At 37.7% G+C, this 23,668-nt stretch overlaps 1 protein-coding gene across 5 annotated transcripts in view; it reads left to right on the plus strand.

Moving 5' to 3' along the window:
* LOC145674450 (piwi-like protein Siwi) overlaps positions 1 to 23,668 on the plus strand; it is a 197,318-nt gene that overhangs the window by 75,548 nt on the left and 98,102 nt on the right. For all 5 annotated transcript variants that reach the window (XM_081744514.1, XM_081744518.1, XM_081744513.1 and 2 more), the window contains exons 5-8: positions 8,645 to 8,859; positions 11,766 to 12,122; positions 20,520 to 20,675; positions 23,304 to 23,446. In XM_081744514.1, the coding sequence (XP_081600640.1) occupies positions 8,645 to 8,859; positions 11,766 to 12,122; positions 20,520 to 20,675; positions 23,304 to 23,446 (871 nt within the window). The remainder of the gene's footprint in view (positions 1 to 8,644; positions 8,860 to 11,765; positions 12,123 to 20,519; positions 20,676 to 23,303; positions 23,447 to 23,668) is intronic.

Below are 23,668 nucleotides of genomic sequence, written 5' to 3' on the forward strand. Positions count from 1 at the left end.
TTCGGACATGAAGATAGCAACAACGTACGGTCAACAGAGAGTGCTACACAGGCATTCTCATCGATTCCTTTTTGACAGCAATTTCAGCATTAGATGTGGGCGATCTGTAGGTCCTGCAAGATGGCGCTACGTGCCACACAAACCGTCTTACAATCGCTCTCTTGCTCACTGAGTTCAGTAATCGTGTCATTTGCCGTTTTGGTGATGTTGTTTGGCCTTCGCTTCTCCTTGAAAATCAGAAAACTTGCCCATTATATATTATTGCCGTCCACCCAGTTCATTCCACAATGCAGTTCTACTGCTTTTGATGTAGTATGGAGTTTGCCCTAACACCACCGCCAACAGTCTGAAGCTGTAGTCGCCACCTGACCGTTGCAGCCCAGATATCAGATGTATTTCCAACTTCAGGTGTTTCTATTTAATCAATGTATAAGATTATTAGTAAAAGTATAGCTATAAAATACAGTAATTCATTTTTTTTTATGTTTGGGCTACTAATAGTTCAAATTTGCTACTTTTTGATCTTTGGATCTGGCAACACTGATTCAGTTGCTTTCGTTCTGGAAATTTCGATGCCTCAGACGTTCCTCCTCCTTTCGGACAAGATTTGCGGAATGTAATCTTATTCTTTACAATGACAAAGATGCACCTTGGTAGTAAGCAGATTCAATTAATCATTAACGGATTGATTCCAGAGTACATGAAAATTACCATGGAGAAAAAAAAACAAAAAAACAAACGATACTGTTGAAACATTACTTTAGAGTTTATTACAGGAAGAAAAGTCCTTTCTTAGCGAATACTTCATTACAGTTGAAATCCATCTGAGAGTGCAACTATACAGCAAAGTTCAGTTTTGCAAACAGCTTTCTCAAGAAACGAGTCGGACTTCGTCCTCTCTTGTTCGGCTTCACAGCCAGGTGATGAGTACGATAATCAATTGTCTGTTATACAGAAAAAGTTAAATTAGATTAATCTGATAATAGATTCTGACAAGAAAAAACGGTGACCAGTAAGAAGAATGACCAGGGATTAAAACAAAGTGATTTTCTTTCGGTGCAAGCGGTCCCTGATTCGGTTCCCGGTGGGGACACTCTGTCGAAAGAGTGTAAAACGCTTTTTCAGGCCAGCCACCCTGAATGAGGTTTTCCTGGGTTTTCCTCATTCACACCAGGCAAATGCCGGGGTGGTACCTAACTTATAGGTCCCAGGCCGCTTCTTTCCTTCCCCAATCCTTTCTTCCTCCCCTTTCCCCGGATAGTGTGCTCGCCGAGGGACGTCATCCCTCAAACGTGACGGGCTAAATGGCCATAGATGCCGAAAGCCCACAAACCTAAATCCTAAAGTGATTTTGTTTTAACACTAATGATAGTGGTAACTAAAAATTTTCATAGACGTCCAGGACTTGTAATGAGTTTGGAAAAGAAAATAATTTTTCTTAATATTGTAGGAGCATTTTAAACTAGTTCAAAGGGTTCACGAAGAAGAACCATGGACCTTTAAGCATAAAAATTCCCCATTCAAATAGAACATACTCTCTCATATTAACCTGTAGTAAGTGGGAAGAAAGGCCCTTTCTTCTTGATAGTGATCCCCAGATCTCTCTTATTGGCTCTCATATGGTTCCCCGTAGGGCTAAGTTGCTACATGCATTTTTTTTAAATGGCGTTACAGAGAACACGGTCTGTTAATAAGATAGCCTTGGTTCGATTCCGATTGGGATCAAACGATTTTTGTCATCCTTTTAGAGTATATAAACCGTACACAAAACCGTGAGTTCTTCGATTTAAGCATTTCAGACAGTCTTTACGGGAAATATACAGTAAAACTTTTCAACTTTACCACCTCTTTATGTTAGCCACCTGCTTATCTTGGCCTGGTTCTCTTAAACCTGCATTTTCCCATAAGACGTTCGTTACTTATCACTCTGTAAGTTGACCGCCTGTCTATCTTGGAAGTTCGCCACATTGAAGAAATGTTTAATATGAACAAAAACTCCAGAGGTGCAAAAAGTGCAGCCAAGTTCGTCAGCCTCAAAAAGTGTTGAGATGAGGATGGATGAGCCAAGTTCCTTGGCCACTGCATCTGAAAGGAACACTGGAACTTGGCGCGAGGTGTCTAACATATTCGAATACATTAAGATGTCGGTTCCTAGTTTCACGGCCGGGACATTTCAGCCCTAAGGCTAGAGGTGACCCTCAAATCCACCACGCTTACAAACACCATCCCTAATTCTCGTTAACATCATTTACTTTGACACTTCGTGGAGTAATATAAGTTTTCATTGTCTGGGTTTCGAACCACCAATCTTACTGCAGTATACTGTATATGTGCCTTAGCGCCTTAGCAAAGTTGATATTCCTAAGGTTGATGGTGGTCCCAAACCCACCACGGCCACCACCACTATCCCTAACGTTCCTTAACATCATTTTCCTTGACACCTCGCGCCAAGTTCCAGTGTTCCTTTCAGATGCAGTGGCCAAGGAACTTGGCTCATCCATCCTCATCTCAACACTTTTTGAGGCTGACGAACTTGGCTGCACTTTTTGCACCTCTGGTGTTTTTGTTCATATTTCACTTCTTTTTGTAGTTCACTATGTCAATATCGTATATTGGTATTCTCAATTGTGGCATATTGCTGGATTTAAATTTAAAATTGTACATTTTTAAAGGAGTCATAATGTGTCACATACAACATTAGTTCCCAAGGGCTCTCCCACCGGGAATCGAACTCAAGATCCTGTACAAGAATGGCGCACATGCTAGCCACTAGAACAGCGGGGAGGATTTATTCTATTAAATATCTGTCAGAGCGTTATGTCCAAACGAGATTCCAATTCATTTACCCGAACTACAAAATCACCATCGCTAACATCTCATTTTTCATTACCTAAATACGAAGAGTATCAACAGGGCCCAAAACCCTTGATGCTGAATCCTCGCTGCTACATCACTAGACATAGCTGGTGTTTCAATATACTTAGTTGTTCTCTACCTTTTCACATTGCAAAATTACGGAGTTCATTACGTGACGCGCATGTTGCGCAGTTTCATACTGCCTTGGGTTTTCCTTCCAATGATATACACCTTTCAAATAGCTTGTAAACTTAATAATATTTGCCACCAACATATCCTAACTGTATATAAAACTACATGAACTGACATAAATTAAAGGGGTGCTTCCGGTTGACGTGAAAAGTTGAAATGATGAAGGGGGATGAAGAATTTTCCCATGTTATTTAAATGGGTCTTTTTTTAGGGGGAGGGGTACATATAATCTCATGTTTTAGGAACTTGGAATTGGAATAAAAAATTGAAATTCGGCATACTTGTACGTTTTCATTAGTATTACCTAAGTAAATCAGTAAAAATAATTTGATGAGTGAGTGAGTGAAACGATTTTTTCCTGGCTAAGGACAGTTTTTTGCCCATTAAAAATTTCCCATAGTACATTCCTCAGATTTCGAACTTTTTCCATACTTAGGTTGTTATACGGTACTTTTATGCACAGTTTCACGTTTCTATCTCATTGGAAAGTACCTAATCAATTTGTTGAGTGAGTGAGTGAATCGATTTTTTGCTTGGCTAAGGACAGTTTTTTGCCTATAAAAACATTCCCATAGGACATTCTCCAAATTTCGGACTTTCTCCATACTCAAGTCATTATAAGGTACCTTTATGCAGATTTCAAGTTTCTATCTAATTGGGAAGTACCTAATCATTTGATGAGTGAGTGAGCGAAACGATTTTTTTCCTGGCTAAGGACAGTTTTTGCCCATAAAAGATTTCCCATAGCAAATTCCTCAGATTTCGGACTTTTTCCGTACTCAGTTTGTTATAGTGTACCTTTATGCAAAGTTTCACGTTTCTATCTCATTGGGAAGTACCTAATCAATTTGATGAGTGAGTGAGTGAAACTATTTTTTTCCTGGCTAAGGACAGTTTTTTGCCCATAAAAGATTTCCCATAGGACATTTCTCAGATTTCGGACTTTTTCCATACTCAGGTCATTATAGGGTACCTTTATGCAAAGTTTCATGTTTCTATCTCATTGGGAAGTACCTAATCAATTTGATGAGTGAGTGAGCGAAACGATTTTTTTCCTGGGTAAGGACAGTTTTTTGCCCATAAAAAATTTCCCATAGCACATTCCTCAGATTTGGGACTTTTTCCGTACTCAAGTTGTTATAGGGTACCTTTATGCAAAGTTTCACGTTTCTATCTCATTGGGAAGTACCTAATCAATTTGATGAGTGAGTCAGTGAGCTTGAAAACTGCATATTTTGGGGGTCCAGTACTCGAATATGATTGAAGGTAGGTGTGTGAGATTTGGCATATGAGTACATTGTATTGTATTGTATTGTATTTATTTTCATCCTTTTTCATACAAATTGTTCACAACGTGAACGTATGAGTTGGACACGTCATAAGAACACTGAATGTGTACATATGTATACATTTAGATCTACATGCAATATTAAAATAGTGTGAATTTATGTACAAAAAAAGGTACAATTTTTCATTATTCTAATTTACATACATCGATATAAAACAACAAAACAGTTAATAAAACCTTACATTATAGATATACAAAATATATATACTTTAAACCTTATTTATTACAGGCGAGATATTCTTCTACAGAATAGAAACAGTACTCGAGTAGGTAGGACTTGACTGCTTTATTGAAACCAGATGTTTTGTTTTTTAAAGTGGAAGGAAGCTTGTTATAAATATTCACTGCCATAGGAAATGTACTATTCTTATGTACTTTTAAACGTGAGGACTCTACATGAAGATCAGACGCTTGTCTTGTATTATGCATATGAATATCTGAGTTCAACCGGAAGCTGCTTGTATCTGTCTGTATATCTTTTCTTACAAATTTTAGAAGTTCATATATATATAAACATGGAAGAGGTAAGATTTCAAGAAATTTAAATAGAGGTTTACAAGAAGTTCGAGGTTTACTTCCGGTCATAAACCTTAAAGCTCTCTTTTGTAAAACGAATATGGAATTTAGCAGTGCAGTAGATCCCCAGAATATAATACCATATTTCAATTTAGAATGAAAAAGTCCAAAATAAGTTGTGAGCAGAACATGCTGACTGACACTATTTCGTAAAAGCTTTAACATGTAACAGGTTTGAGCCAATTTACTAGATAATTTTTGAATGTGAATTTTCCAATCTAATGTATCTGACACCCAAAGACCAAGAAATTTTATATCCGAGACGTAATTCAACGTTTTGCCGTTAATTGTTACACAAGGGCGTTTTCTTATCTCGTTTTTTACTACGTGAAAGCACATGCACGAAGACTTTGTTGTGTTTAGTATTAGTTTATTTCTATCCATCCAGTCACTGACGGCAGACATGGTGGAATCTACTGCATTACATAACTCAACGTAAGTTTCTCCAGTTACTAAAATATTTGTATCGTCAGCATACAGAACAATTTTAGCAGAGTCTAAACATTGTGGCAAATCATTTATATATATTAAAAATAGAATAGGGCCTAAGATGGAACCTTGAGGAACTCCAAATTTTAACTCTTTTGTATCTGAATAACATTTGCTTACTCCCTGAGTTTGACAGTTAATTTCAACAGTTTGCCTTCTGTTGGAAATATACGATTTAAACCAGTCATAAGCATTTCCCCTAATACCATAATCTTGCAATTTTTTAAGTAAAATTTGATGATCAATTGTATCGAAAGCTTTGCTAAGATCAAGAAATATGCCGGTTGTATATTTCTTAGCGTTTATTGAATTTAAAGCAGAATAGAGAAAGGAGTAAAGAGCAGTTTCAGTAGACTTATTTGATCTAAAGCCATTTTGAGCAGGAGATATTAAGTTAAAATTATTTAGAAAGCTAACTAGTCTTATATACATAAGTTTTTCAAAAAGTTTAGAGAAGGTAGACAGACATGATATTGGTCTATAGTTGGATGTAAGATCTTTCTTGCCACTTTTATATAAGGGCTTAACAACTGCTAGCTTCAATGCCTCAGGAAAAACGCCACTACTAAAAGAGTTATTTACTATAAAGCATAAGATATCAGCAATTTCATAGGAGCATTGCTTTAGAATTTTATCAGGAACTTCATCATATCCTGAAGAACTCTTATTTTTCATTTTCAGTGTAGTATTTAAGATTTCCTGACTAGTTACTGGGTGCAAGAACAATGATTTTTCGAAAATATCGTTATGTCTACTAACGTATTGTTTGCTAGGTAGTTTATTGTTCACGTTATTAGTGATAAGCTTTTCCACTTCATTCGTGAAGTAATCGTTAAAAGCATTTGCAATTTCAGTCGGATTTTTAATAATTTTATTTTGACAAGAAACGCTAGTTATCTTAGAGGAGGGTTTTCCTTCCCCAGATTCTTTCCGAATAATTTGCCATGTAGCTTTCATTTTATTGGAAGCTTTCCCAATGTAAGTATCATTCTCTAACATTTTTGCCTGTTTTATGACCTTATGTAAAACTCGTCTGTACATTTTGTGGTATCGTTTAAACACGGGAGTACGGCACCGTCGGGATAGTTGATGTAAATAGCGCATTTTTTCTAGAGAAACCTTTATTCCAAAAGTTTTCCACTTCGAACTGACATTTACCGATTTATTTATCTTAAATTTTTGTTTAGGAAAAGCAATATTAAAATAATGAGTAAATATACATAAAAAGGAATTAAATTGGTCGTTAACATTACATTCAATGTAAACATCCTCCCACAACTCAGTTTTCAACAAGTATCTGAAATATGCTACGTTAGTGGGTGTAAATGAACGCCGTTCAGACCATTCCACGCCCACGTTTGTATTCTTATTAATTATTTCTGTGTAAAAATAGAGAAGTTGAGCATTATGATCAGAATAGCCTAGGTTTAGTACATCAACATGAGATACGAAATCATCACGTGGAATTATAATTTGGTCAAGAGCAGAGATTCTTGTTTTGCCTATTCTGGTAGGAGTATTGACGATAGGTTTCAGATTAAATGATGTGCAGAGCGAAATGAGATCTTCTTTTTCTTTGCTATTATTTAGTAAAAAATCAATATTAATATCACCACAAATTACTAACGACTTTTTAGAGGACGAGAATTCCGATATAAGCCTTTCTAATTTATTCAAAAAGTCATTGACATTACTGTCTGGCGTGCGATAGAGACAGATAAGTATTAAATTATGATCGCAGAATTCAAGTGCTACAGATTCGAAAGTTTTCTCAACGTTCAATGTAAGGGTATTTCTTAGAATTTTGATACGAAAGTCCTCTTTGACGAATATGGCAATACCGCCATGGGATATATTTTTCCTACAATAGTACGCAGATAGTTTAAAACCTGTGAGTGAAATTGTTTCTATTTCTTCTTTATTCAGCCAGTGCTCCGATATACACAAGACATCAATTTTACTTAATTCATTTTCGGCATGTGGGATATCTCCTTACATTCTAAATTTCATGTTTCTACCCTTAATAGAATTGTTTTTGCAAAGCCTCGAAATCGACGATTTTACCCAAAACTCTTGTTCGTGTATAATATGCTTACGACAGTGCAGGCCAATTTTCATTTTCTTCGCGGAACTTGGCTGCCATACACTGCCGTGTATGTTGATCTATGATGATAAATTTACCTCCGTATATTGGCCACGCAAAATACCGTTCTGCTATTTTTCTTAACTTTCGTATTCCCATATGAGAGGCAGATGTTCTGCATTTGTGGCTGTAGACAAACAAGCATGGATTTCCACGATTTGCTCTTTTAGGTCAGTGGCCAGAACACTTCCCTGATAAAGGCGTGGTGAAGGAAAATGTAAATTAAAAAAGTACGTACAGGGATTCAGGAAATGGTTGTACGTATGGTATTTGTCTGTTTTGGTAAAACCATTAGTTATATCTTCTTTCATCAGTGGGGAGCTGGAGTAATTCCGGAAAATTCTCAAGGTTAAGGCAAACCATCTCAATTGTGAACTATTGGCACGTGACAGATTTTCGAAAGGTAGCGGAGGTTTTGAGATATGAATCCTCTTAAGATTTTCTCAAAACATCTTTAGCTCCGAGGGAAACACTTGTAGCTCCTTAACAAGAGATAGTTAAGTACAGAATTAGAATGTCCATATGTGCCAAAAATAATAAAAGAAATACGTCTTGAATGAACCACCATGAATAAATTTTTTATTAATAACTGATTCGCTATTTTTTTCGAAAGATATCTACAGAAAATTCTGTACATATATTAAACATACTGTAGTAATTTTTTTTTAGTACTGTATATTGTTATGATTACTCTATATACATTATTTAAAAGTAGCTGTTGTGCCTTAAAATTTTACAATAAAGTAACACTGGAAATCCTATTCTTAAAATATATCAATCACGCTTAGTTTCTTGAAGTTGGCCACCTGTCTAAGTTAGCCATTTTTCAATGGAACCTATAGTGGCCAACATAGACAGGTTTCACTGTATCACAGCATAGAAACTATCCCATAATATTCCAGAGGCTCCAAGAATTAACAAAAATAGATATCAATGATCATTTGAGTAAGGTAATTTTTTTGTAACGATTATGCTGTAAAAAAACCTTTAAGTAAATAAAGTCTATAAGAATAATGCTGACAAAAGCTATGCATTTTTAGGTACAAGTGGCAGGCCAGTGAAGCTCACAGCAAATTACTTCCAGATTATGTATGCCGCAGATTGGTGTCTGTATCAGTATCACGTTGACTTTGCACCTGCTGAAGATAGGACTGTTGTTAGAAAGGCTCTCTTGAGGGACCAGAAGGATAAAATAGGAGGTGGATATATCTTCGATGGACAGATGTTATATACATCGCATAGAATCTATCCTGAGGTAAGTATTTGTTTACAGTAGTAGTTTCATGTGTATGATAGGAAAGTTATTACCGAGACGACCGCTTTCGAACGGATTCAGAAGGTTGGTTTAACCCTTTTAGATTCCTGCATTCTTTGAGGAAAATATTGATTTCTAGTTAAGTAGGTACTGCTTCAGTATAATTTATCCGAGTATTATGTATCCGAGTATTATTTATCCGAGTATTATTTATCCGAGTATTATGTATCTGAGTATTATTTATTCGAGTATTATGTATCCGAGTATTATTTATCCGAGTATTATTTATCCGAGTATTATGGTAGGTACTGCTTCAGTATTATTTATCCGAGTATTATGGTTGGTACCTGATTCTTTAGAATAAAACAAATTCTGTTTATTTGTATAAATATAAGTAGAGAGGGAGTATTTTGTTTTATAAAACGTCAAAATTCACCTCCAAAAAATTCTATGGTCGGCTTTAGACGCTACCAAATCGCAAGCAAAGCAACTTCTATCGTATGCATGAAAATTCGGCGTGAAAAAGGGTAAAACAATATTAGCCAACTTAAAAGAAAGATAGAATCCATCAGTACAACTGTTTACAATCAGTGTCACGTTTTTAAAGTATTACTAAGGATTTGTCAATATATGTACTGTACATCATGTGTAGATATGTAATTTTAAGATTATTGGATTTGTGAGTGTATGCTATTGGTTAGTTACCGAACAAAACAGACTATATACAATGAATATACTGAAAGTGATGTAAGAAAACGCAAAGTTTTTATCGCTCCAGGGAACAGTCTTTGAAGTAGAGATAAAATAAAAATAAGTGCTAAAGAATATAGGTCCTATTATTAGTTTTTGAATGTTAGGAAATTTTATGGTTTGATAAAGTCACGAAATTTCATTTCGGAATTTTAGTAGACACCCTGTAGAAAGAACAAGAAAGCTGTCACCCTCATAAACTTTGCTCGTGCCTGTCGTGAATAAGCTCTCATACTGAGTTTGGTAACATCCTCCATCACCTACGATGAGTCGGCATCGGACTGCAGCTGTACGTGAGGAAAGCGAAGTAGGTTAAAAAGTAAGATTTAAAAGGGCAACTGTACGCGCCTTTGGCGTGGGAGACTCGGGTTTGATTTCCGACGGGAGCTCATGTGGTTCGGATTCCACGTTAATCAGTAGGTCTCGTCTCATATAGCCTTGCTGCTGAAAGGGACGGTAAACTCAAAATCAACTCAATTCAATTAAAAGAGCAACTGAAACTGTCGACTTACTATCAATCAAGAACTTATTACATTTTTATGAATTCTGAAGATCTTAAGAATATAAAATACTCGATACATTAACTATTTTATCAGGCCTTGTTTCCGTATTACCAAAATAAACACAACAACACACTGAGGAAGGCTATGTTATAATATATAAAAAACACAATCACGTAACAGTTTCAACACAATAACTACGTCTTCATCAGACTTCCACTTCTTGGCTGTTTAGGAGTTGAACATCTCTTATATACTCTCCAGAGATCAACTTTAATTAGGCTCCACCCCTTCATTAAAAAGCAACACTCGTGTTATTCATTTTCAACTTGTACAGCTGCGCACTTGTCCAATTAAAAATATACGGTTTTGCTGGATGCATTCTGTCCTCTAATTATCCTTTCTATGTTCACTTATTAAGTTCTTCTGTTTCTTTCTTCTTCCTTTCCCTTTCTTCTTCTTTAAGTAGAATCTTCTCCCATTTTTATTTATCACGAATCCTGCATTCCGATTCATCAACTTGTCTCCTACTTTCATAATTTCCCTGGCTTCTTTCTATTTTCTCACCAATGTCTTGTTCTCTGCTTCTATGACCTCTGCTCCTTCCCACCCTATCCTGTGGTTGGTCTTCTTCTGATGCTTATATATTGCGTTATCTCTTTTTATTCTTACGTCATCTTTGTATTGTTTCATCCTTTCTTCCATCTTTTTTGTTTCTCCGTGTAAATTTTGCTACATTCCGCGCATCCCACTCTATACTATATTACCCGTTTGATCTTTTCACACTATTGCGTTTCTCTTCGTTTTACTGACTACTTCAGTTATTCTGCTTCCTCCTATCCTCAACATCCTAATTCCTGCTTTCCGAAGTATCCTCTTCTGTCTGATGAAGACACAGTTATTGTGTTGAAACTGTTAAGTGATGGTGTGTTTTATATATATTATCACGTAGCTTTGCTCAATGTGTCGTTGTGTGTAGTTTGTCGATACCTTAAATAAAAAGTCTGTAGAATCATAACCTTATCATAAATTTTGGAGAGAGAGGAGGAAACTTTCGAGGTAGTAGTGTTGACTGTCCTAGTTAGGATCTTAACAGTAGTATGGATATCTGAAATGTGTTCATATCTGAAATGGGTTCAAGATTGAAAATTCAAAAGTTTATACAGGGTGAACCTGAAAGATGTACACAAACTCCGGAAGTGATTCGTAGCATGAAAAGAAGACAAAAGGTCCTCTTGCATATTGTCGAATTCTGCGTCATGTAAGAGTGACAGGGCTGCCAACTTGGAATCGAAAATCGAATCATGACAATTGCAACGGAACTGAAAGATCTGCACATACTTCCGGGGGTGGTTCGTGACATCAAAAGAAGACAAAACATCCTTTTGCTTGGTACATTGATGTGCACATCGTTCTATTCCGTTACAATTCTCAGGATTCGAGTTTCGATTCCAAGTTGGCACCTCTGCCACTCTTATACGACGCGGAATTCGACAATATGCAAGAGGATTTTTTTTATCTTTTAATGTCATGAATCACTTCCTGGAGTTTGTGCACATCTTTCAGGTTCACCCTGTATGTATTTTTCAATGAAGATCATGAATAATCAAATGATATACTTTTCTGTTGGCTATTAATAATTTGGTTGTATTTCAGCCGTTGGCAATAAGTTCACAAAGACGTGAAGGTGGTGAAACCACACAGATCACCATAAAACTGGTAGGAGATCTCAAGCCAGGTGATCACCATTCTCTTCAGGTCTTCAACGTCATAATGAGAAAATGCTTGGAACACCTCAACTTGCAGTTAATTGGGAGAATTTTTTTCGACGCCAAGGCCAAGGTGGAAATTACCCAGTTCAAGTTGGAGCTTTGGCCAGGATATATCACATCTATTCGTCAGCACGAAAGCTCAATTCTCATGTGCTCTGAGATTTTACACAAGGTGATGCGCCGGGACACTGTGCTAACTCTTTTAACGGAAATTTATGAAAGAAACGGAAGGGACTACAAGGTACGTAATTTTGCTCATCAATAATTAATGTTTTGTTCGCTGATTCTAAAATATCATATTCTATTTTTGATAAGGCTGAAAATAGTACCCAGTTTTACAATACCATAAAGAAATATAAGAAGTTCATACGATCTTTATATATCTTAACTATATATAAAACTACATGAATTGACTGACAAAATGAAGGGTTACTTCTGGTTAACGTAGAAAGTTGAAATTCGGCATGATTGTAACTTTTCGGGACTAACCTACAGAAAAATTGCCAAAAGTGAATATTTTTAATTTTTAGGGCCTTAAAAAGGGGATAAAAAAATCTCCTTGTTACTTAAATGGACCTTTTTTTGGACCTATAATCTCGTTTTAGGTTCTTGGAATTGGAATAAAAACTTGTAGTTCGGATGCTTGTGCGTTTTCGTTAGCATTACCCAAGTAAATCCCCAAAAATAATAATGTCCAACTTTAGAGTGGTCTTATGGAGAACTGAAAAATATTTCCCATGTTATTTATATGGGACCTTCTTCTGCACCCCAAAACGTTTAGGCACTTTCGGCAGGATTAGAATGATGAAATTTGGCACGGTTGTAGCCTTCCAAGACTAACCCACAAGATTATTGCCAGAAGTTAATATTTTTAGTTTTTAAGGGCTCTAAAAGGGGGGATGAAGAAATTCCCATGCTATTTAAATGGGTGTTTCCTTGGGATACAAAATCTTACCGTTTAGATAGTTGAAATAGCAAAAGAGAGTTGAAATTCAGTAGAATGGTGGGTTTAAGAGGTGCGAGGCCGTAGGCTGAGCAAAGGCAGGACTCGGAAGGGGGGGGGGGGCGTAGCCTTTAGCTAGCCGAAAGCTAGTTTACCATGAAAATGAAATTCGACACTTTTTCATCATTTTGTTGTCCTTTGCGTATTCTGCTTAAGTTCTAGGGATTTGTTCAGATTTTTTAGTATGACATACCTGTCTGTTATACTTAGAATTCACACCTATCAACTTTGACCTCTTTTGTAGTTGCAGCCTCTACTGATATCCTAGCTTTTTCGTACTACATATTCGGAAAGTTACATAATTATTAGGTTGGCAAAATAGAGAACTAATTCTTCAGAACTCAAATCTATTCGTACCTGAACTACTATCCGGGGTGTTATTCTGTATGAGAGCGCGTTTACCACATCTTGCTATTTACCAACCGTGATAGATAAAATTTACAGTATACAGGGTGAACCTGAAAGCTGGGCACAAACTCGGAGAGGTGATTCGTGACATCAAAAGTAGACAAAAAGTCCCCTTGTCGAATTTCGCGTCGTGTACGAGTGATAGGGTTGCCAACTTGGAATCGAAACTCGAATCGTGACAATTGCAACGGAACAGAAAGATGTGCACATAGTTTGGGAAGTGATTCGTAACTCCAAAAGAAGACAAAAAGTCCTCTTGCATGTTGACGAATTCCAGGTCGTGTACGAGAGACAGGCGTGCCAACTTGGAGTCGAAACTCGAATCTTGTCAATTGAAACGAAACAGAAAGATGCACACGAAGTATGTGCATATCTTTCTGTTCCGTTCTATTTGTCAGGATTCGAGTTTCGATTCCAAGTTGGCACCCCCGTGTTACTCGTACGATATGCGGAATTCGACAATATGCAAGAGGACTTTTTTGTCTTCTTTTGATTGTCAGTAATCACCTCCCGGAGTTTGTGCACGTCTTTCAGGTTCACCCTGTATATGTAATAAGGTACAGTGTTTATGTAATAAGTCTCATATGTTTTTTTTAAAAAGTAATGTTTATTCTCATTTTAAAATTATTCTGACATTAAAAATCATGTAGCAGTTCTGCGAACAATATTTATGGTACGTAAGTTTAAAGTTGCTTTCTGTGATCATTCTTTGAGGCAAATTTGTGTATGCTTTTTCAATTCCTATAGGAAATGTTCAAAGATCTATAAAATAAGATTTTTTCAGACATGACGTATAAAAAAAAAATGTAACAAGAATGCTGCTTTTGAGAGGGGCCTGAAAGCTGTTCAAGGTGTTGACACCCCTGCTACCACCCCTCTCCAAAAATATAGAGGTTGTTTCCGATCTATGCTAACAAAATTATACGCCTTGTGCAGCACTACCAAGCAGGAAGAGAAGGAAACTGCTAGTCGTGTGGGCAGCTGTGGTAAGTACATGTCGGGAAAAATACCGTCGAAAATAAGTACTTATTGGGAGGACAACATAACTGCCCTTTCCGACGTGAACTACAGTTTTAGTGCCATTATCAAACTGTGCAATAAGCGTTGATTCACTGCGTCCAAAAATGGCATATCACGAGTGTGAAAGCGGCAGGTAAGACGAGACATGGGATGATTCCTGTGGGGCAGAAACAGGCCAACCCCCAGCCTGCCACTAGCCGCACGCGAGCTAGAATTCGGGAAGTCGGGACTCTGGTCACCATGGAGAATCCACCCACACAGAGGAGTATCGCGAACCGGCTACTGACATCACTGAAGACAGTGCACATAATCATTCACCACTGATGAAATGAAATGAAATGAAATCTTTGAGTTTTACGTCCCACGATTATGCCGGTCAGGCTAAATGAAACGGTGATGATGAGAAATGAATGAAATGGTGGAATGAAGAAAGTGGGAGGAAACGGGGGAATCCCGAGAAAACCCACGCACACTGTGTTTGTCCACCACAAAGTTCACTTGGCACGAGCAGGGTTTGAACCCGGGACCCCATGCACCAGAGGTGAACGCTCTACCACTGAGCCACCGCGGCCCCCCACCACGATTTGAGGTTGGTAAAGCGACGGAAGGGGCGTGTTCATAAGCTCTTGCCAAAACACATCCAGGAACGTTGCATCAACTTCGAAAGCTGTATGAGTGGTACCTGGCAGGTGAAAAGTGGAAGTTCGTTGTAACACTAGATGAGGCGTATGTTTATTTGGATGACTGGCACAAGCCACGTGCAATTTTTTATCGATTGACAGGTGCGAGGGACTTTCAAAGATGGTTGGTTCACTGAATGCAAGGAAAGTCTTGGCACAGGCTTCATAATCATTGCTGGATACTCGTACCAGGGCAAGCTGACCATACATCATGTAGCCAAAAATACGAAGGTGAATTCGGAATATTATCAGGCTATTGTCCTGACACCCGTTTATCATCATGACATTCCCCATCTCTACGGGAGGGACAAGAATCATGTGTGGGTGCATCAAGACAAGGCGTCAAATCACACATCTCGCCCAATGCGCCTCTTCCTCCAACAAATGACAGCAGAAACTAGAATTCGTGCCATTCCATTTACAGACATTCTAGTGAAGTCCCCTGATGCGTCACCGATGGACTTTTGCGCCTTCGGCCTCCTGAAACGAACCTTATCTCACAGGAGACTCCGCACCGTTGAAAGGCTATGGAAAGCCTGAAAGCCTGTCAGAAGGAGTGGTTGCGGTTTAACATGACTACTGCGTGCCAGTCTCCTACAGTGGAAACTTCGCTGTCGGGCAATTGCCCAGATGCAGGGCCACCAAATAGAGCACTCTCGATGGGTGACATGGTTTCTCTTAAGGTAAGTGCAGGTTGAAATCGTCACCATAGATCGGAAACAACCTCTATACGTAACAAAGAGTGAATTTTTGAGTGGTGAACGTACATATTATGTGAGTGGTCGTAGAAAACCTCAAATCCGTTTTCCAACAATGCTGTATTATTGATATGGTAAGGCCTAAGGTAAGATGCCATTTTGAAACTGAAGCCGACTTGGAATCGATGGGGACTTTTATGTGTAAGGATTCGTCTGAAATATCAATATTGAAAAAGTCAGCTTTCATCTAATTTGACAACAAAGCATATCTTTTCAGCTGTACACAGCTCACTTACATGGAATACGAAATATAATTGCATATTTAACGATTGAGCGCATAAGTGTAAGTGTTATTGGGTAAAGTTGGGTTCTATTGGGCAAAATTCGGTTTTATTAAATTTTGTACCTATACTTAAAACCCATATTCCTATTTAAAATACTGTTTAAGCATGTATGTTGTATTGTACACATGTATTGGAGGGCGGCGAAATTTCTTTGTGAGGACTGGGGGCGCGGTGGCTCAGTCGTAGAGCGTTCACCTCCGGTGATTGGGGTCCCTGGTTCGATCCCGGCTCGCACCGTGTGGACTTCGTGGTGGACAAACACCGTGCTCGTGGGTTTTCTCGGGGTTCTCCCGTTTCCTCCCACTTTCTTCATTCCACCATTTTCATTCATTTCTCATAATCACCGTCTCCTTTAGCCTCACCGGCATAACCGGCACCGGCATAAGCATGGGACGTAAAACTGAAAGATTTCATTTCCTTTGTGAGGCCGCGATGGCTTACCTCTGGCGCGGGTTTCTAGTTCGATTCCAGCTCCCGCCAAGTGAGCTTTGTGGTGGGCAGACACTGTGCGCATGAGTTTCTTCATATTCTCCAGTTTTCTCCCATTTTCGTCATCCCATCATTATTCCTGTCATCATCACAGTTTCTCTTTATCTAGGGGCATAATCATGAGACGTTGAATTTAAGAAGGGGAAAATATGTCGCACAAGTGAATCTGTGAAACCCTATCTGCGTTTCGTGGGACACAGTTACCATCATTAACACTCGCTTATATTTCGATTTTTTCAAAAAGATATAAAATCCGCTATTACACTTAGGATTGAAATCCCTGAGCCAGCCGTCCTGACTGAAGATTCCTAAAGTTTCCATCATATACTGGGATAGTATCTCAAGTTTGGGAACCAGAGATTTAAAAAAAAAAAAAAACGGTTTTATGAAATGGATGCTTTTTTTGGGAAGGACTGATATGTTCAATTTTTTTTAAATTCTCATATTCAGTTGTTCAGGGCCGCGATGGCTCAGTAGTAGAGCGTTCACCTCAGGTTCGTGGGATCCTTCGTTCGATGCCAGCTCGCGCCAAGTAGGATTTGTGGTGGACAAACACCGTGCGCGTGGATTTCCTCCTACTGTCTTCATTCCGCCATTTAATTCATTTCTCATAATCACCGTCTCCTTTAGCCTCACCGGCATAACCGTGGAACGAAAAACTGAAAGATTTCATTTAAGTGAAGCATTTTCGATTTCTAATTAACTGACACATGGAGAAAGACATTTTGTTATTTGCTTATACCTAGTTACGCGAGTATGAACTACGAAAAGAGAGAAAATATAGTAACATTACTTTTTGTTCCAAATTAGCTGAAATGCCCTTCCTTTGCACGGGAAGTGTTAGGTACATGGACATTATTTGAGCCTCCTCTCCCCTTTTAGTATCTTATATCAGTGAAAGTGTAATAATAATTTTTAAAAAAAAACATAATATATTGTATTTTTGGCATAAATTTCAAACCCATTCTTCCTTAAGATATGCACGGTAAACAAAGTTGCATGATTAAAATTCCAGCTTGAGTTAGGTACTAACAATGTTCCAAAACTCAGTTCAAACTGTTCAGCCGTTTCTCTGTGATGGAGATCACAAACAACAGGCAACATAGGGTTGAATGAAGAAAGGAATTACAGAAAATGCCCTCCTCCTCTCCTTAAACCTGAAATGTGAGGAAAACGCTGGAGGACGTGCCTATTTATTTCTAATAAGGAGCTTATGTACAGAGTTTCATCTTCCTAACTTGACAAGACAGTGAGATACTCAATTTTTCGCGTAGACTTTGATCCCTCTCCCCCCCGTCTCTTAGAATATGCATTTCAGTCAACATGATAAAACCAAAAGCTTGAGACATGTGATAACTAGATCCAAAAATTCATTTGAGACAGTTGAGCAGTTTCCTCCTCCCAAGGCCATTTCAAACAAGATCCATTTCGTACTTATATAATAGATTGAACTCTGTTATAGCGAATTTAATCGAGCGCAAACGAAATTCGTTATGCGTGATTTCCGAACTTTTTTTTTAATGGTATTCTGTTCTGGTGGTGATCTCTTGATGTATATTTTAAACCAATTCTGAACTAGGCACGTACTGAGAAACACAATTGAAGAAAATAATTATAAGTAAATTAAGGTTTTTATTTTGGTTCAAGTTTTGAAGGTAAGTTTTTGGGTTTTATTGTGAGTTACTTTATGTGCATTTTACGCGAAAGGAAAATTAAATTTAAAAAACGGTGTTTTTGGGCTGCGGAAAGTTCCAACAATCCTGGTTGACGTCCGCCATAATAAACACGGCTTGTTCTTGGAATCTGGTGGAGAGGAGTCATCGGAACATATTTCGCATTTCTATTTATTGGCAGTCCACTCTGCATAGACTTGGTACCATAATCTTCCCGCTAAAGTGTTGTTGGCGGTGATCAGCGTTCGAAAATTCCAACCCGATTATGTATGTTTAGGTTTTAAGTATCGTACTAGGCTGTTCAGAGTTTTGATTGAGTTCTGGATTCATCTTTGCCAGCTTCGCCTTATGTATGTTGGTGATAATTCTCTCTTAATGCTCGTTGATCCCTGTCTGAAGCTTGTCTTTCTTGCATTCCCCGATGTTTTTCCATGAGCTCTGTAGGCCATAATCACTTTCGACCCTATTCCTTGCGAGATATCTAACACAGGGAACTTTAGGTTCACTTAAGCGAACTAACGGAGTATTACAATGTGGCCTCTGAAATTAAGAGGTCCTCCATTTTGCATCACCAGTTTACTCGCTTTAACACAACCCTCTGTTCTATCCCTCTTAGGGTGTGTACTAATCTGGGAAACCTTGAATTAGCTTGAAATTTATTTTTGTACCTGGAAAACTTCGGGGAGCCTGGAATTTTGTCAAAGTTACCATTTTCACTATATATATATGTCGAGTTTCCTTAATGGTTTATGTTTTATGAATGGTGACCACGGGGGTACCTGAACTCAGTCTTATCACTTCTTCCACTTATTTGTGATAGGTTTCTTTTTCCTGTAGTAATCTGTGGCCACTGGCCAACTGTGACCATTCCCCAGATATTGGTCAAAATAGTCCGTATTTCGGAAGATTTAAGAAGCCATATCTCGGGAACCGTAAGTCATAGAGAGATGATATTTTGCGAAGTTTTCAATTTCGAGCCTGCCATTTTGAAGCATGTGCTTTCGTAAAACAACATATCGTACAACGTATTAATAGGTTTCCTCCTTAGTATAAACTAAACACTTTCTCATCACTAGTAAACTAAACACTTTCTCATCACTAGTATAAACTAAACACTTTCTCGATTACACGGTTCCAGAAGTATTGTGGCATATTGATGTGCGTCTTTGCGAACTCCAAGCGAGCATGTATATGTGCATCTGTTAGTTTGACCTGAAAAGCAGAACAAATAATATGAGTACAGTTACGTGTCCGTGCACTGCATTCCAGACCTAAAGTTGTTTTCAGCTTTTGTGTGCAGTAGCGAACAGGTTTGCTGCGTTAGCTTCGATAATCGAAACATTTTCGACTTCCGTTGTCATTTGTGGTCTACTCAGTTTCGCTTTAGTTTGTGATCCCTGTTCGCCTTCTACTTCGAATTATTCAATTCAATATCCTACTCTTTTATATCCAGGCTTATGGCTCGAGCAACTTGCTTTTTAGGCATTCCAGACTCCCATATGCAATAATTCTTCCTCTAGCTATATGAGACAAGTAGCCTACCATCTTCCGTTTATATATATATATATATATATATATATATATATATATATATATATATATATATAGATATAGATATAGATATAGATATAGATATAGATATAAAAGCAATTTGCCATAGACAACAAACAGTTCTTTTTAAGTTCATTCTGGCAATTCTCTTGAAGCACTCTCAACTGCTTATTACATGTATACATCTCATGCAGTATAGGAAGCCTTTTTCTCATTTTGATTCGCGTTTATTTATGATTTGTCAGTTTGATTTATGATCTGTTGTATGAGTAAATTGTGTAAAAATAAAGTAACTAGGCATTCTCTATCCAGGAAAAATATACAACATGTAATAATATAAATTAACGTATGTTTAGAATTTAAAATAATATTTTTTAGAGGTTGCTCATGTAGTATATATATATATATATATATATATATATATATATATATAAAGTAGTAATACCAAGAGATACGAAGCGCACAGCAGTTAAAGATGAGAACTCTGTTTGGTTTTGTTAGTTACATACTTTTTTCTCAACTGGCCTTCGGGTAGGGTTTGTTAACAATAACTTTTCTTTGTTAAAAGAAAACATATATATAGACCTGGATAAACCTGGAAAAAGCCTGAAATTGAAAGCAAACATTTAGTAGACTGCCTGAAGGTCAGGCGCTACGCACTTAAGCGCCGCGTTGTCAGTTCACACATCGCAACGTGTTGAAAACCATAGGTGTTGCCTTTGTTCTTAGTAATTGATTTAACACGTATATTAATATAGTTTTTCTGTTTCAGCGAATTTTTGTGCAGGCTGTACTGGGAATGGTCGTACTGACGGACTACAACAACAGAACCTACCGCATCGATGATGTTGATTTCCAAGTTACGCCAGCTTCCAAATTCAAGTTGAAATCGGGAGAGGAGACAACGTACATCGATTACTACAGAAACGTAAGTATTTATGTACTGCAGTTGCATGTAGTATTAGTTTATCAGCAGAGCAAACATTAAAATACAGTGTTAACAAATGTGACAAGAATATCTTTTGATTTACCTTCAAAATAAACCACTTATGGTAAACGACTGTTGAAAATTCGTTAGAAGTATATAGTATCGTGACACATCAAATAAAGAAAATGAAAATGAAATCTTTAAGTTTAACGTCCCACGATTATGCCGGCTAAGCTAAAGGAGGTGGTGATGATGAAAAATAAATGAAATGTTGGAATGAAGGAAGTGGGAGGAAACGGAAGAACCTCGAGAAAGCCCACGTACACGGAGTTTGTCCACTGCAAAGTTCACTTGACACGAGCTGGAATCGAACCAGGGGCCCCATGCACCAGATTGAGAACGCTCCACCACTGAGCCACCGCGGCCCCGTACATCAAATAAAGAGTTCGCGGAGGCAACTCCAGTCTCATGGATCGACTGTAAGTATTATCAAACGGCTACACGAAGTGGCGTTGCGATTTTAAAACTGCATGAACTTTTTTCTCGTTGGGCGTAACATATGATTTTTTGTTAAATAAAATTGTATTTGAAGGAATACTTTTCATTCATGTGGAGCTCATGGTTTAACTTGCAGATTCTAGAAATTACACCTGAGTTGGCAGGAACTGTTAAGATTGTAAAACTTAGAAACTTAATATTAAACTAGTAACTTTGGGATAGATCTGCTGTGATTAAAACTCTAGTATAAGTATTTTAGGAATACTTTAGTAGTTTTAATAGCTAACATTTTTTATTTGTTTTTTCACTAGAAGGGGAAAAGAGCCCAAGTGAGTCTCCGCTGCCGATGTGAGTGGTTAGTAATGTTTGCGGTTGCGATCTCATAGACATCAAATTTCGCTGCACTGACCACTGAGACACTTTTTGACGTCATGCATTGGTTTATGCTGTCAGCTTTCGCACTGTTGCTTGTCTATTTCCCCAGATGTTGCCAATAGCGGTCATTCAGTACACGTGACGGGCTACTCTGCACTCTTCCTGATGGGTTATAGTATCTCCAATGCTTTACTTACTGACACTGTTGAGGGAGAAAAGTTCAATTTCTGGACGACTTGCGGCATCCCCATTCGTCTAGCACCAACCATTCCTGCGATCAAAATCAATTATTCCCATCGGGTTGAAGTCACTACAACGTTTCACTGCATCCACAAAAGTCCAGTTGACAATCACTCAAAGTGCTTCGCGCCCTTCGACGGATTTCCCGCGATGTTCCTTCACAGTCAGCAAATTATCTACCTATGTCCAAGGACTTTAGGATTTCAGTGTAGATATTGTGTTATCTCAGCGGTACTTTTGATCACTTTGAGCAATGCATAAATTCTTGATACGACGCTGTCAGTTCAAAAGTCGTCGATGACATTAGAATAGATGGCTCTGAATCACTGTAACGAATATATGTTCTGAATGTCACTAATGAACCAATAGTTAGTAAACCTAGATACAACTAATTGAACGTACAGAGGACATTAATTTAACACAATACTAATCTTATGTTTCATATTGATTCATAAGTGCACATTTGACTATATTTTTTCTTGTATTCGGCCATTATTGGCAGGTCAGTTGCTACAACTGAGAAGCTTCCATGCTCCACGGTCTCTCGCTAACCTCTATTTTGAAATCGTCCATTAATTGTAGTCTCCTTCGCCCCCTCCCTTTCTTTCCTGACACCATACCCACCAGGACGTCCCGCATGATACAGTTCCTTCTTAGCCAATGTCCCAACCACTTTTTCTTCCTCTTCTCAGTAATATCTAAAACTCTTTTCTCCCCCACCATTTCTAAGACACTTTCATACCTTTTCCGCTCGATCCAGCTAATTCGTTCCATTCTCCTCCACACCCATATTTTGAAAGATTGTAGCCGTTAGATGCTGCAACAAGCGCCATATCATCTGCAAACCGTATACCCCTAATCACTCTACCTCCTACTGAAATGCCGTCTTCATTTTATAGGCTCTATTTTACTCTCTCTTCTAGATAGATAGTAAATAATATAGGTAAGAAACAACATTCCTTTCCAACTGCACTCTGTTATGTCATTTCCTCCCCTAATCTAACTCTTGTTAGTTCATGTATGGGTTTTTTTATGAGTCTTCGATCTTTGGCCATATGATACATAGGAAATAGAGATAAATTCCATTGCCATAGATTGTCTTGTTACATTTGAAGACTATAGACTTAATTTAAAATTAATGAGTGCCGCTGAAGTCCTATACGTAAAATGTGAATAACCAACACCGTAAGAATTTAGTTTACAACATCCCGATGAAAGATCTTAGAGATTTACGCCTTAAATATTAATAATTTCAAAGGTAAATATTGGTCATCAGCACACTGGAATACATAACGTTAGCATTGTGTTACAACTGGATACAGTTATAATAATTGAAAGGACTGATAGAAATCCATGCACAGAACGCTCCTTAATTTCAAATTTTCTTCCGCAGTGTCATTGGTCTTGAATTTTAAGTTGTTGGCATTTTACCCCAATCATATTGTGTGCTATTATTGATGTAGAAATTTTCATTAAATATGTTATGATAATGTGCAATATGTGGGCTGATTCCAGAAATATCAGCTGAGAATCAAGGAGGAAGATCAGCCAATGCTGGTGTCAAGAGCGAAAGCGAGAGAGAGGCGAGCTGGCATGCCGGAACTTGTGTACTTGGTTCCTGAATTGTGCAGGATGACTGGACTGACTGATGAAATGCGGTAAGTTTTCGTATAGATGTTTTTTCTCTGTATAAAATGAAACTACGTTACTTTAGAATCCTGTGATTTTTCCTCTTCGTACCAGTTTGATGCCTATATTTCATCCGAAGTTGTTTCGGAGTTCCTAAGGCACACCAGTACCAATAATAATAATAATAATAATAATAATAATAATAATAATAATAATAATAATAATAATAATAATAATAATAATAATAATAA

Source organism: Thermobia domestica, chromosome 17, assembly GCF_964235325.1.
Source record: "Thermobia domestica chromosome 17, izTheDome1.hap1.1, whole genome shotgun sequence".
In the NCBI taxonomy this organism is placed as follows: domain Eukaryota; kingdom Metazoa; phylum Arthropoda; class Insecta; order Zygentoma; family Lepismatidae; genus Thermobia; species Thermobia domestica.